The following is a 14,333-nucleotide window of genomic DNA, read 5'->3' as shown; positions in this document are numbered from 1 at the left end:
TATAACCCTTAACCTGTCTGGATAGGTAGAACCCTTAACCTGTCTGGATAGGTATAACCCTTAACCTGTCTGGATAGGTATAACCCTTAACCTGTCTGGATAGGTATAACCCTTAACCTGTCTGGATAGGTATAACCCTTAACCTGTCTGGATAGGTATAACCCTTAACCTGTCTGGATAGGTATAACCCTTAACCTGTCTGGATAGGTATAACACTTAACCTATCTGGATAGGTATAACCCTTAACCCTTAACCTGTCTGGATAGGTATAACCCTTAACCTGTCTGGATAGGTATAACCCTTAACCTGTCTGGATAGGTAGAACCCTTAACCTGTCTGGATAGGTATAATCCTTAACCTGTCTGGATAGGTATAATCCTTAACCTGTCTGGATAGGTAGAACCCTTAACCTGTCTGGATAGGTATAACCCTTAACCTGTCTGGATAGGTAGAACCCTTAACCTGTCTGGATAGGTATAACCCTTAACCTGTCTGGATAGGTAGAACCCTTAACCTGTCTGGATAGGTATAACAACCCTTAACCTGTCTGGATAGGTAGAACCCTTAACCTGTCTGGATAGGTAGAACCCTTAACCTGTCTGGATAGGTATAATGCTTAACCTGTCTGGATAGGTATAACCCTTAACCTGTCTGGATAGGTATAACCCTTAACCTGTCTGGATAGATTTAACCCTTAACCTGTCTGGATAGGTATAACCCTTAACCTATCTGGATAGGTATAACCCTTAACCCTTAACCTGTCTGGATAGGTATAACCCTTAACCTGTCTGGATAGGTATAACCCTTAACCCTTAACCTGTCTGGATAGGTATAACCCTTAACCTGTCTGGGTAGGTATAATCCTTAACCTGTCTGGATAGGTATAACCCTTAACCTGTCTGGATAGGTATAACCCTTAACCCTTATCCTGTCTGGATAGGTATAACCCTTAACCTGTCTAGGTCGGTATAACCCTTTACCTGTCTGGATAGGTAGAACCCTTAACCTGTCTGGATAGGTATAACCCTTAACCTATCAAGATAGGTATAACCCTTGACCTGTCTGGATAGGTATAACCCTTAACCTGTCTGGATAGGTATAACCCTTAACCTGTCTGGATAGGTATAACCCTTAACCCTTAACCTGTCTGGATAGGTATAACCCTTAACCTGTCTGGATAGGTATAACCCTTAACCTGTCTGGATAGGTATAACCCTTAACCCTTATCCTGTCTGGATAGGTATAACCCTTAACCTGTCTAGGTCGGTATAACCCTTTACCTGTCTGGATAGGTAGAACCCTTAACCTGTCTGGATAGGTATAACCCTTAACCTATCAAGATAGGTATAACCCTTGACCTGTCTGGATAGGTATAACCCTTAACCTGTCTGGATAGATGTAACCCTTAACCTGTATGGATAGGTATAACCCTTAACCTGTCTGGACAGGTATAACCCTTAACCTGTCTGGATAGATTTAACCCTTAACCTGTCTGGATAGGTATAACCCTTAACCTATCTGGATAGGTATAACCCTTAACCCTTAACCTGTCTGGATAGGTATAACCCTTAACCCCTAATAAGAATGTGTTCTTAACTGACTTGCCTGGTTAAATAAAGGTAAAATTAAAAATAAAATAAAAATGAACCTGTCTGGATAGGTATAACCCTTAACCTGTCTGGATAGGTATAACCCTTAACCCTTAACCTGTCTGGATAGGTATAATCCTTAACCTGTCTGGATAGGTATAACCCTTAACCTGTCTGGATAGGTATAATTCTTAACCCTTAACCTGTCTGGATAGGTATAACCCTTAACCTGTCTGGATAGGTATAATTCTTAACCCTTAACCTGTCTGGATAGGTATAACCCTTAACCTGTCTGGATAGGTATAATTCTTAACCCTTATCCTGTCTGGATAGGTAGAACCCTTAACCTGTCTGGATAGGTATAACCCTTAACCTGTCTGGATAGGTATAACCCTTAACCTGTCTGGATAGGTAGAACCCTTAACCTGTCTGGATAGGTATAATCCTTAACCTGTCTGGATAGGTATAACCCTTAACCTGTCTGGATAGGTATAACCCTTAACCTGTCTGGATAGGTATAATTCTTAATCCTTATCCTGTCTGGATAGGTATAACCCTTATCCTGTCTAGGTCGGTATAACCCTTAACCTGTCTTGGTAGGTATAACCCTTAACCTGTCTGGATAGGTAGGACCCTTAACCTGTCTGGATAGGTATAACCCTTAACCCTTAACCTGTCTGGATAGGTATAATCCTTAACCTGTCTGGATAGGTATAACCCTTAACCTGTCTGGATAGGTATAACCCTTAACCTGTCTGGATAGGTATAACCCTTAACCTGTTTGGGTAGGTATAACCCTTAACCTGTCTGGATAGGTATAACCCTTAACCTGTCTGGATAGGTATAACCCTTAACCTGTCTGGATAGGTAGAACCCTTAACCTGTCTGGATAGGTAGAACCCTTAACCTGTCTGGATAGGTATAACCCTTAACCTGTCTGGATAGGTATAACCCTTAACCTGTCTGGATAGGTATAACCCTTAACCTGTCTGGATAGGTATAACCCTTAACCTGTCTGGATAGGTATAACCCTTAACCTGTCTGGATAGGTATAACACTTAACCTATCTGGATAGGTATAACCCTTAACCCTTAACCTGTCTGGATAGGTATAACCCTTAACCTGTCTGGATAGGTATAACCCTTAACCTGTCTGGATAGGTAGAACCCTTAACCTGTCTGGATAGGTAGAACCCTTAACCTGTCTGGATAGGTAGAACCCTTAACCTGTCTGGATAGGTATAACCCTTAACCTGTCTGGATAGGTAGAACCCTTAACCTGTCTGGATAGGTATAACCCTTAACCTGTCTGGATAGGTAGAACCCTTAACCTGTCTGGATAGGTATAACAACCCTTAACCTGTCTGGATAGGTAGAACCCTTAACCCTTAACCTGTCTGGATAGGTATAACCCTTAACCTGTCTGGGTAGGTATAATCCTTAACCTGTCTGGATAGGTATAACCCTTAACCTGTCTGGATAGGTATAACCCTTAACCCTTATCCTGTCTGGATAGGTATAACCCTTAACCTGTCTAGGTCGGTATAACCCTTTACCTGTCTGGATAGGTAGAACCCTTAACCTGTCTGGATAGGTATAACCCTTAACCTATAAAGATAGGTATAACCCTTGACCTGTCTGGATAGGTATAACCCTTAACCTGTCTGGATAGGTATAACCCTTAACCTGTCTGGATAGGTATAACCCTTAACCCTTAACCTGTCTGGATAGGTATAACCCTTAACCTGTCTGGGTAGGTATAATCCTTAACCTGTCTGGATAGGTATAACCCTTAACCTGTCTGGATAGGTATAACCCTTAACCCTTATCCTGTCTGGATAGGTATAACCCTTAACCTGTCTAGGTCGGTATAACCCTTTACCTGTCTGGATAGGTAGAACCCTTAACCTGTCTGGATAGGTAGAACCCTTAACCTGTCTGGATAGGTAGAACCCTTGACCTGTCTGGATAGGTATAACCCTTAACCTGTCTGGATAGGTATAACCCTTAACCTGTCTGGATAGGTATAACCCTTAACCTATCTGGATAGGTGTAACCCTTAACCCTTAACCTGTCTGGATAGGTATAACCCTTAACCTGTCTGGATAGGTATAACCCTTAACCTGTCTGGATAGGTATAACCCTTAACCCTTATCCTGTCTGGATAGGTATAACCCTTAACCTGTCTAGGTCGGTATAACCCTTTACCTGTCTGGATAGGTAGAACCCTTAACCTGTCTGGATAGGTATAACCCTTAACCTATCAAGATAGGTATAACCCTTGACCTGTCTGGATAGGTATAACCCTTAACCTGTCTGGATAGATGTAACCCTTAACCTGTATGGATAGGTATAACCCTTAACCTGTCTGGACAGGTATAACCCTTAACCTGTCTGGATAGATTTAACCCTTAACCTGTCTGGATAGGTATAACCCTTAACCTATCTGGATAGGTATAACCCTTAACCCTTAACCTGTCTGGATAGGTATAACCCTTAACCCCTAATAAGAATGTGTTCTTAACTGACTTGCCTGGTTAAATAAAGGTAAAATTAAAAATAAAATAAAAATTAACCTGTCTGGATAGGTATAACCCTTAACCTGTCTGGATAGGTATAACCCTTAACCCTTAACCTGTCTGGATAGGTATAATCCTTAACCTGTCTGGATAGGTATAACCCTTAACCTGTCTGGATAGGTATAATTCTTAACCCTTAACCTGTCTGGATAGGTATAATTCTTAACCCTTAACCTGTCTGGATAGGTATAACCCTTAACCTGTCTGGATAGGTATAATTCTTAACCCTTATCCTGTCTGGATAGGTAGAACCCTTAACCTGTCTGGATAGGTATAACCCTTAACCTGTCTGGATAGGTATAACCCTTAACCTGTCTGGATAGGTAGAACCCTTAACCTGTCTGGATAGGTATAATCCTTAACCTGTCTGGATAGGTATAACCCTTAACCTGTCTGGATAGGTATAACCCTTAACCTGTCTGGATAGGTATAATTCTTAATCCTTATCCTGTCTGGATAGGTATAACCCTTATCCTGTCTAGGTCGGTATAACCCTTTACCTGTCTGGATAGGTATAACCCTTAACCTGTCTGGATAGGTATAACCCTTAACCTGTCTGGATAGGTATAACCCTTAACCTGTCTGGATAGGTATAACCCTTAACCTGTCTGGGTAGGTATAACCCTAACCTGTCTTGGTAGGTATAACCCTTAACCTGTCTGGATAGGTAGGACCCTTAACCTGTCTGGATAGGTATAACCCTTAACCCTTAACCTGTCTGGATAGGTATAATCCTTAACCTGTCTGGATAGGTATAACCCTTAACCTGTCTGGATAGGTATAACCCTTAACCTGTCTGGATAGGTATAACCCTTAACCTGTTTGGGTAGGTATAACCCTTAACCTGTCTGGATAGGTATAACCCTTAACCTGTCTGGATAGGTAGAACCCTTAACCTGTCTGGATAGGTATAACCCTTAACCTGTCTGGATAGGTATAACCCTTAACCTGTCTGGATAGGTATAACCCTTAACCTGTCTGGATAGGTATAACCCTTAACCTGTCTGGATAGGTATAACCCTTAACCTGTCTGGATAGGTATAACCCTTAACCTGTCTGGATAGGTATAACACTTAACCTATCTGGATAGGTATAACCCTTAACCCTTAACCTGTCTGGATAGGTATAACCCTTAACCTGTCTGGATAGGTATAACCCTTAACCTGTCTGGATAGGTAGAACCCTTAACCTGTCTGGATAGGTATAATCCTTAACCTGTCTGGATAGGTAGAACCCTTAACCTGTCTGGATAGGTATAACCCTTAACCTGTCTGGATAGGTATAACAACCCTTAACCTGTCTGGATAGGTATAACCCTTAACCTGTCTGGATAGGTAGAACCCTTAACCTGTCTGGATAGGTATAACAACCCTTAACCTGTCTGGATAGGTAGAACCCTTAACCCTTAACCTGTCTGGATAGGTATAACCCTTAACCTGTCTGGGTAGGTATAATCCTTAACCTGTCTGGATAGGTATAACCCTTAACCTGTCTGGATAGGTATAACCCTTAACCCTTATCCTGTCTGGATAGGTATAACCCTTAACCTGTCTAGGTCGGTATAACCCTTTACCTGTCTGGATAGGTAGAACCCTTAACCTGTCTGGATAGGTATAACCCTTAACCTATCAAGATAGGTATAACCCTTGACCTGTCTGGATAGGTATAACCCTTAACCTGTCTGGATAGGTATAACCCTTAACCTGTCTGGATAGGTATAACCCTTAACCTATCTGGATAGGTATAACCCTTAACCCTTAACCTGTCTGGATAGGTATAACCCTTAACCCTTAACCTGTCTGGATAGGTATAACCCTTAACCTGTCTGGATAGGTATAACCCTTAACCTGTCTGGATAGGTATAACCCTTAACCCTTATCCTGTCTGGATAGGTATAACCCTTAACCTGTCTAGGTCGGTATAACCCTTTACCTGTCTGGATAGGTAGAACCCTTAACCTGTCTGGATAGGTATAACCCTTAACCTATCAAGATAGGTATAACCCTTGACCTGTCTGGATAGGTATAACCCTTAACCTGTCTGGATAGATGTAACCCTTAACCTGTATGGATAGGTATAACCCTTAACCTGTCTGGACAGGTATAACCCTTAACCTGTCTGGATAGATTTAACCCTTAACCTGTCTGGATAGGTATAACCCTTAACCTGTCTGGATAGGTATAACCCTTAACCCTTAACCTGTCTGGATAGGTATAATCCTTAACCTGTCTGGATAGGTATAACCCTTAACCTGTCTGGATAGGTATAATTCTTAACCCTTAACCTGTCTGGATAGGTATAACCCTTAACCTGTCTGGATAGGTATAATTCTTAACCCTTAACCTGTCTGGATAGGTATAACCCTTAACCTGTCTGGATAGGTATAATTCTTAACCCTTATCCTGTCTGGATAGGTAGAACCCTTAACCTGTCTGGATAGGTATAACCCTTAACCTGTCTGGATAGGTATAACCCTTAACCTGTCTGGATAGGTAGAACCCTTAACCTGTCTGGATAGGTATAATCCTTAACCTGTCTGGATAGGTATAACCCTTAACCTGTCTGGATAGGTATAACCCTTAACCTGTCTGGATAGGTATAATTCTTAATCCTTATCCTGTCTGGATAGATATAACCCTTATCCTGTCTAGGTCGGTATAACCCTTTACCTGTCTGGATAGGTATAACCCTTAACCTGTCTGGATAGGTATAACCCTTAACCTGTCTGGATAGGTATAACCCTTAACCTGTCTGGATAGGTATAACCCTTAACCTGTCTGGGTAGGTATAACCCTTAACCTGTCTTGGTAGGTATAACCCTTAACCTGTCTGGATAGGTAGGACCCTTAACCTGTCTGGATAGGTATAACCCTTAACCCTTAACCTGTCTGGATAGGTATAATCCTTAACCTGTCTGGATAGGTATAACCCTTAACCTGTCTGGATAGGTATAACCCTTAACCTGTCTGGATAGGTATAACCCTTAACCTGTTTGGGTAGGTATAACCCTTAACCTGTCTGGATAGGTATAACCCTTAACCTGTCTGGGTAGGTATAACCCTTAACCTGTCTGGGTAGGTATAACCCTTAACCTGTCTGGATAGGTATAACCCTTAACCTGTCTGGATAGGTATAACCCTTAACCTGTCTGGATAGGTATAACCCTTAACCTGTCTGGGTAGGTATAACCCTTAACCTGTCTGGGTAGGTATAACCCTTAACCTGTCTGGGTAGGTATAACCCTTAACCCCCCCCCTCTCTCTTCCCTTCCCTCTCTCTTCCCCTACCTCTCTCTTTCCCTCCTTCTCTCCATCCCCTCCCTCTCTCTTTCCCTCTCTCTCTCTTCCCCTCCCTCTCTCTTTCATCCCCTCCCTCTCTCTTTCATCCCCTCCCTCTCTCTTTTCCTCCCCTCTTTACCCTCTAGCTCTCTATTTCTCTCTTTTACATCCCTTTCTCTTACTTTCCCTCCCTCTCTCACACTTTCTCTCACACTTTCCCTCCCTCTCTCACATTCCCTCCCTCTCTCTCACATTCCCTCCCTCTCTCTCACTTTCCTTCCCTCTCACGTTCCCTCCCTCTCTCTCACGTTCCCCCCCCCCTCTCTCACGTTCCCTCACTCTCTCTCACGTTCCCTCCCTCTCTCTCACGTTCCCCCCCTCTCTCTCACATTCCCTCCCTCTCTCTCTCACGTTCCCTCCCTCTCTCTCACGTTCCCTCCCTCTCTCTCACGTTCCCTCCCTCTCTCTTTTCCCTCCCTCTCTCTTTTTTCCTCTCACTCTCAGGAATGAACTCAGGAAACTGGAACACACACACACACACACACACATATAAATTGCAACACAAAACAAAGAGTGTTTCAGTAAAGACTGCCACGTTTTCCAGTACCATCCCCTTTCATAACAACTGCTCTGTACAGTATATGTGTGTGTGTGTGTGTGTGTGTGTGTGTGTGTGTGTGTGTGTGTGTGTGTGTGTGTGTGTGTATGTGTGTATGTGTGTCGGAAGCTGATGGTGTGTGTGTGTGTGTGTTGTGGTTGCTAGGCGATGGAGAGCAAGCTGCTGGTTGGAGGGAAGAACATCATGGATCACACCAACGAACAGCAGAAGACCCTGGAGATACGCAGACAAGAGATCGCTGAGCAGGTACATACACACACATTAATATACACACATACACACACACACACACATTAATATACACACACACATTAATATACACACACACACACAAACACAAATAATTGCCTTTTATTCTTCTGGTTCATCAACCTTATCTTCTTTGTCTATTTGTATGTATTAGCTACGCTTCCTGGGGTTTATTATGGATCCCCATTAGTTCCTGCCAAGGCAGCAGCTACGCTTCCTGGGGTTTATTATGGATCCCCATTAGTTCCTGCCAAGGCAGCAGCTACTCTTCCTGGGGTTTATTATGGATCCCCATTAGTTCCTGCCAAGGCAGCAGCTACGCTTCCTGGGGTTTATCATGGATCCCCATTAATTCCTGCCAAGGCAGCAGCTACTCTTCCTGGGGTTTATTATGGATCCCCATTAGTTCCTGCCAAGGCACCAGCTACTCTTCCTGTGGTTTATTATGGATCCCCATTAGTTCCTGCCCAGGCAGCAGCTACTCTTCCTGGGGTTTATTATGGATCCCCATTAGTTCCTGCCCAGGCAGCAGCTACTCTTCCTGGGGTTTATTATGGATCCCCATTAGTTCCTGCCCAGGCAGCAGCTACTCTTCCTGGGGTTTATTATGGATCCCCATTAGTTCCTGCCAAGGCAGCAGCTACTCTTCCTGGGGTTTATTATGGATCCCCATTAGTTCCTGCCCAGGCAGCAGCTACTCTTCCTGAGGTTTATTATGGATCCCCATTAGTTCCTGCCAAGTCAGCAGCTACTCTTCCTGGGGTTTATTATGGATCCCCATTAGTTCCTGCCAAGGCAGCAGCTACTCTTCCTGGGGTTTATTATGGATCCCCATTAGTTCCTGCCAAGGCAGCAGCTACTCTTCCTGGGGTTTATTATGGATCCCCATTAATTCCTGCCAAGGCAGCAGCTACTCTTCCTGGGGTTTATTATGGATCCCCATTAGTTCCTGCCCAGGCAGCAGCTACTCTTCCTGGGGTTTATTATGGATCCCCATTAGTTCCTGCCAAGGCAGCAGCTACTCTTCCTGGGGTTTATTATGGATCCCCATTAGTTCCTGCCAAGGCAGCAGCTACTCTTCCTGGGGTTTATTATGGTTCCCCATTAGTTCCTGCCAAGTCAGCAGCTACTCTTCCTGGGGTTTATTATGGATCCCCATGAGTTCCTGCCAAGGCAGCAGCTACTCTTCCTGGGGTTTATTATGGATCCCCATTAGTTCCTGCCAAGGCAGCAGCTACTCTTCCTGGGGTTTATTATGGATCCCCATGAGTTCCTGCCAAGTCAGCAGCTACTCTTCCTGGGGTTTATTATGGATCCCCATTAGTTCCTGCCAAGGCAGCAGCTACTCTTCCTGGGGTTTATTATGGATCCCCATTAGTTCCTGCCAAGGCAGCAGCTACTCTTCCTGGGGTTTATTATGGATCCCCATTAGTTCCTGCCAAGGCAGCAGCTACTCTTCCTGGGGTTTATTATGGATCCCCATTAGTTCCTGCCAAGGCAGCAGCTACTCTTCCTGGGGTCCAACAACATTAAGGCAGATAAAAACAATAAAATCATTACATGACATTACATTAAATAACACTTTTCACAACACGTGTTGTGCCTGTGTGGAGGTGTCACCCAGGTTTCATCCAGAGGCGGCACTCTTAGTGGCCGGGGACTTTAATGCAGGCAAACTTAAATCCGTTTGACCTCATTTCTACCAGCATGTCACGTGCAACCAGAGGAAATAAACTCTAGACCACCTTTACTCCACACAGAGACTCATACAAAGCTCCCTTGCCCTCCATTTGGCAAATACAAATCAAAAACTAAAGCAGGAAGTACCAGTGACTCGCTAATATCAATACATAATAATAATAATAATAATCAATACAGAAGTGGTCAGATGAAGCGGATGCTAAGCTACAGGACTGTTTTGCTAGCACAGACTGGAATATGTTCTGGGATTCATCCAATGGCATTGAGGAGTACAGCACCTCAGGCATTAGCTTAATCACTAAGTGCATCGATGACGACGTCCCCACAGTGACCCTACGTACATTTCCCAACCAGAAGCCATGAATTACAGACAACATCCGCACCGAGCTAAAGGCTAGAGCTGCCGCTTTCAAGGAGGCGTGAAAAAAATCCCGCTATGCCCTCAGACGGACCATCAAACAGGCAAAGCGTCAATACAGGATTAAGATTGAATCCTACTACACTAGCTCTGATGTTCGTCGGATGTGGCAGGGCTTGAAAACTATTACGCACTATGAAGGGAAACTCAGACGCGAGCTGCACCGTGATACGAGCCTACCAGATGAGCTAAATGCCTTTGCTTCGAGGCAAGCAACACTGAAGCATGCATGAGTGCACCAGCTGTTCCGGACGACTGTGTGATCACGCTCTCCGTAGCCAATGTGAGCAAGACCTTTAAACAGGTCAACATTCACAAGGCCAGATAGATTACCAGGACGTGCACTCAGAGCATGCACAGACCAACTGTCTTCACTGACATTTTCAACCTCTCTCTGACAGAGTCTGTAATACCTACATGTGTCACCCAGGGTTTAGTGCTGGTACCACTGATGTGTTGAGGTGTCACGCAGGGTCCGGTACCAGTTCTCTTTACAGACATGTTATTACATATTATGGTCTACAGTTCTAGAGAGAATGACATCTAAATAAAGTTGTGTTTGTATTGTTTTTTTGTTTTTATTTCACCTTTATTTAACCAGGTAGGCTAGTTGAGAACACCTTTATTTAACCAGGTAGGCTAGTTGAGAACACCTTTATTTAACCAGGTAGGCTAGTTGAGAACACCTTTATTTAACCAGGTAGGCTAGTTGAGAACACCTTTATTTAACCAGGTAGGCTAGTTGAGAACACCTTTATTTAACCAGGTAGGCTAGTTGAGAACAAGTTCTCATTTGCAACTGCGACCTGGCCAAGATAAAGCAAAGCAGTGTGAACAGACAACAACACAGAGTTACACATGGAGTAAACAATTAACAAGTCAATAACACAGTAAGAAAAAAACGTTTTTGTCTATATACATTGTGTGCAAAAGGCATGAGGAGGTAAGCGAATAATTACAATTTTGCAGATTAACACTGGAGTGATAAATGATTAGATGGTCATGTACAGGTAGAGATATTGGTGTGCAAAAGAGCAGAAAAGTAAATAAATAAAAACAGTATGGGGATGAGGTAGGTAAAAATGGGTGGGCTATTTACCGATTGTAGTGTTAATAAAGTTGTGTTTGTATTGTAGAGTCGTAGAGAGAGGGAGATTCAGCAGCAGGTGATGGTTCAGGATGAAGAGACTCTAGAACTCAAAGAAACATTCTCCTCCCTGCAACAGGAAGTGGAGGCCAAGACAAAGAAACTAAAAAAGGTAAAACACACACACGAAGGTGAGACACACTTAAAGGTATTGTTTCTCATTAACTGTATTGTTGTTGAAGTGTCTCAATAAAAGCAAAGAAAAGTGATATACACACGTCACTAATCAAATCAAATGTTATTGGTCACTTACACGTGATTAGCAGGTGTTATTGAGGGTGTAGCGAAGTACTTATAGCTCCGACAGTGCAGTAATATCTAATAAATTACACAACATATACCCATTACACACAAATCTAAGTAGGAATGAATTAAGACTATATACAGTTGAAGTTGGAAGTTTACTTATGTTGTCATAAACTTGTTTTTCAACCACTCCATAAATGTCTTTTTAACAAACTATAGTTTTGGCAAGTCGGTTAGGACATCTACTTTGTGCATGACACAAGTACTTTTTCCAACAATTGTTTACAGACAGATTATTTCACTTATAATTCACCGTATTCACTGTATCACAATTCCAGTGGGTCAGAAGTTTACATACACTAAATTCACTATGCCTTTAAACAGCTTGGAAAATTCTAGAAAATGATGCCATGGCTTTAGAAGCTTTGAATAGGCTAATTGACATAATTTGAGTCAATTGGATGTGTACCTGTGGATGTATTTAAAGGCCTACCTTCAAACTCAGTGCCTCTTTGCTTGACATCATGGGAAAATCAAAAGAAAAATAATTGTATAAACACCATGGGACCACGCAGCCGTCATACCGCTCAGGAAGGAGACACGTTCTGTCTCCTAGAGATGAACGTACTTTGGTGCGAAAAGTGCAAATCAATCCCAGAACAACAGCAAAGGACCTTGTGAAGATGCTGGAGGAAACCGGTACAGAATATCTATATCCACAGTAAAACGAGTCCTATATGGACATCATCTGAAAGGCCGCTCAGCAAAGAAGAAGCCACTGGTCCAAAACCACCATAAAAAAAGTCAGACTACGGTTTGCAACTGCACATGGGACAAAGATTGTACTTTTTGGAGAAATGTCCTCTGGTCTGATGAAACAAAAATTGAACTGTTTGGCCATAATGATGATCGTTATGTTTGAAGGGAAAAGGTGGAGGCTTGCAAGCCAAAGAACACCATCCCAATCGTGAAGCTCGGGGGTGGCAGCATCATGTTGTGGGGTTGCTTTGCTGCAGGAGGGACTGGTGCTCTTCACAAAATAGATGGCTTCATGAGCAGGAAAATTATGTGGATATATTGAAGCAACATCTCAAGACATCAGTCAGGAAGTTAAAGCTTGGTCGCAAATGGGTCTTCCAAATGGACAATGACCCCAAGCATACTTCCAAAGTTGTGGCAAAATGACTAAGGACAACAAAGTCAAGGTGTTGGAGTGGCCATCACAAAGCCCTGACCTCAATCCTATAGAACATTTGTGGGCAGAACTGAAAAAGTGTGTGCGAGCAAGGAGGCCTACAAACCTGACTCAGTTACACCAGCTCTGTCAGGAGGAATGGGCCAAAATTCACCCAACTTATTGTGGGAAGCTTGTGGAAGGCTACCCGACACGTTTGACCCAAGTTAAACAATTTAAAGGCAATGCTACCAAATACTAATTGAGTGTATGTGAACTTCTGACCCACTGGGAATGTGATGAAAGAAATAAAAGCTGAAATAAATCATTCTCTCTACTATTATTCTGACATTTCACATTCTTAAAATAAAGTGGTGATACTAACTGACCTAAGTCAGGGAATTATTACAAGGATTAAATGTCAGGAATTGTGAAATGTATTTGGCTAAGGTGTATGTAAACTTCCGACTTCAACTGTGCGTATAGACGAGCGATGTCAGAGCGGAACGGACTAAGATACAGTAGAATAGTATAAAATACAGTATATACATATGAGATGAGTAATGCAAGATATGTTAACATTATTAAGTGACTAAGATACCTTAGAATAGCCAAGTAAAGCCCCGCCGGCCAAACCCTCCCCTAACCCGGACAACACTGGGCCAATTGTGTGCCGCCCTATGGGACTCCCGGTCACGACCGGTTGTGACACAGCCTTGGATCAAACCCCAGGCCACAGTTGAATTCATTGGCTGATCATACCATGACGGATTCATGTGATCCTTCCTTAACCCATAGAAAGTCCCACCCAGTTGACTACTTCAAAATGGTGAAAGTCCTCAATGGTACTGCCCATGCTAAAACTGGCTTTTGGCCGCTAAAGGACTCTATCCATCTCTGTGGGATAACATCAGTTAGCTGTTAGCATGCTGGTTAAAGGTAATCACATCCCAGATATGACATCACACATCCTGACTGCAGGTCACATGACTACTGAACTTGAGATAAACATTCATCCATGAACCCTTACGCTAACCTGGCCCGTGTTCCGACACCGCATGATGACCTACGACCTCTCTACTGGACCAATGAGAGGGTGGCAGACTGCTGGGGGAATGGACAGAGTTCTACTGTGTTGTAGCTCTATGCTAAGCTGCAGTGTGTCTGTTCTACTGTGTTGTAGCTCTATGCTAAGCTGCAGTATGTCTGTTCTACTGGTTGTAGCTCTATGCTAAGCTGCAGTGTGTCTGTTCTATTGTGTTGTAGCTCTATGCTAAGCTGCAATGTGTCTGTTCTACTGTGTTGTAGCTCTATGCTAAGCTGCAGTATGTCTG

At 43.2% G+C, this 14,333-nt stretch overlaps 1 protein-coding gene across 2 annotated transcripts in view; it reads left to right on the top strand.

Annotated features, from left to right (window-relative positions):
• Positions 1-14,333, top strand: part of LOC109886035 (kinesin-like protein KIF3C) — a 40,186-nt gene that overhangs the window by 7,975 nt on the left and 17,878 nt on the right. For both annotated transcript variants that reach the window (XM_031800687.1, XM_031800686.1), the window contains exons 2-3: positions 8,209-8,310; positions 11,569-11,691. In XM_031800687.1, coding sequence (XP_031656547.1) covers positions 8,209-8,310; positions 11,569-11,691 — 225 coding nt within the window. The remainder of the gene's footprint in view (positions 1-8,208; positions 8,311-11,568; positions 11,692-14,333) is intronic.

Source organism: Oncorhynchus kisutch, linkage group LG21 (genome assembly GCF_002021735.2).
Source record: "Oncorhynchus kisutch isolate 150728-3 linkage group LG21, Okis_V2, whole genome shotgun sequence".
NCBI lineage: Eukaryota > Metazoa > Chordata > Actinopteri > Salmoniformes > Salmonidae > Oncorhynchus > Oncorhynchus kisutch.
The sequence above is the reverse complement of the archived record's forward strand: the minus strand, read 5'-3'. Positions and strand labels throughout refer to the sequence as shown.